General features: G+C 40.7%; 1 protein-coding gene across 13 annotated transcripts in view; it reads right to left on the reverse strand.

The window, feature by feature from the left end:
* fbrsl1 (fibrosin-like 1) overlaps positions 1–1626 on the reverse strand; it is a gene marked incomplete at its 5' end in the record, with an annotated part of 231453 nt that overhangs the window by 113246 nt on the left and 116581 nt on the right. For 9 of the 13 annotated variants that reach the window (XM_014018717.1, XM_014018714.1, XM_014018713.1 and 6 more), the window contains 1 exon segment: positions 1254–1283. In XM_014018717.1, the coding sequence (XP_013874171.1) occupies positions 1254–1283 (30 nt within the window). 13 annotated transcript variants of the gene reach the window in all.

Here is a 1626-nt window from a genome sequence, read left to right on the forward strand (position 1 = left end):
CTTTATTATGGTATAGTATTTAAATATATGCCTGAGAAACACATAATATAGGCCCTTTAACTGTATGCAAAGCAACACAGTTAAACTTCTTTTAAAATAACACAAATATTTTCTCAAGAAGAAAAAGTCCTGAAGGCAGCACTGTTTGTCTCTCAGAAATGGTGAAAACTGCTGGATGTTTTTACACAGGACAACSCTGGCAGCTCCCCTCTTTAAGAAAAAAACAAAGCTACATCCCATGAATCTGATTTCACACAAACTCCTTTCAACGCAAAAGCAGAATTTCGTTCAGTGTGAGATGCTGCCAGGCACTGATTGAAACGGCCGGTTACCATGCAAACCCCATCTTGTTGCTGGGACAACTGTCCTGAAGTGCTTCCTGGGTAATTTTCGAGGTCACTGGTTTGTACACGCCTCTGTGGTGCAGATGGGCCCACCCTCATTCAAGCCCCAGCAGGAGCTCTTTCATTAGGCCAGATGAATGCTCTTATTCATCCCCTTCACCCCAATTGGTCATGCTCGAGTCTCTGCAGAAGACCCAGGACAAACTTTTCTCCCTGATCCTCCACGCACCGCCCATCTTAGTCATGCCTCGTCTTTGTTCCTGAGCATGTGGTAGCTGAAAACCACGGCGCTCATCGCTGGCAGAAAACATTCTTAGGTGGAACGTAAAAAAAGCTAGTGGCATCGCTTTGTTGATTTTAAACAAGCAAAATACACAAATGAATATTTCTAATGATGCAGTAAGCATATAAAAGGTGTACTGTCCAGTATTTTGTACAGACTTGTGTCAATTATTTTTATATTTAAAACAATGAAATGCGTAATAATAATAACTGTATGTCAGTGATATATAAAACACTCTAAGAAACTGAAGTGCTCAAGCACAATTCTTTTGTTTTGTTGAGTTTCTCCTCTCTCCAATGAGCTGCTTTAATAGCTGCAGTATTCTGATGGGTCAGAGGGTTCGACACAGCCTGACTCTTTTTGGATCTCGAGGAAGTCCCAGGTCTAGCCTAGTGAGAAGTGACTAATTGTCTGGAGTTGTTAGTGTTGCTGGAATGAGACCCACTTCAGTCAGTGACAGGGTGCACAATAATTTTGTTTTTTTTCCCCCCTTCCTGCTACCCACTTTTCTCTTTCTCCTTCTTGCAGCAGATTTAGCCCCTCTGCTTCTCAAGCTACTGAGCTGTAAAATTGACTGGACAGCAGGCAGTATACAGAATGAGACCTGGCATCATGGACGCACTAACCTTGAGGAGGGCCACTGCTGCTGGCAGCACCTAAAGAGATGGAGACAGAACGTCAGCCATATTAGACTGAGGAAGGTAAACGAGGAGGGATAAAAGACCAAAAGGGAAAAAGACAAGGAGAGCCATATTGTTTGTTTATGAAGAAACAGATTGGCAGCTTAGTAAAGCAAGATTCAACCATCATTAGGTGGACATAGATTTTAAAGGGATCCCTGATTAGTTGTAACATTAGACTTTATTTGATAAACATTTATTTTAAATGTAAAACAAAGACTGTAAAAATACTGTAGCTGTTTGGTTTTGTAAAATTTAAAAAATATATTTTAACATGGATGGAGCCATTTTATTTACACACAAAGCATTCTGGGTAAAT

This window comes from Austrofundulus limnaeus, unplaced genomic scaffold, assembly GCF_001266775.1.
Source record: "Austrofundulus limnaeus strain Quisiro unplaced genomic scaffold, Austrofundulus_limnaeus-1.0 Scaffold200, whole genome shotgun sequence".
NCBI classification, from domain to species: Eukaryota; Metazoa; Chordata; class Actinopteri; order Cyprinodontiformes; family Rivulidae; genus Austrofundulus; species Austrofundulus limnaeus.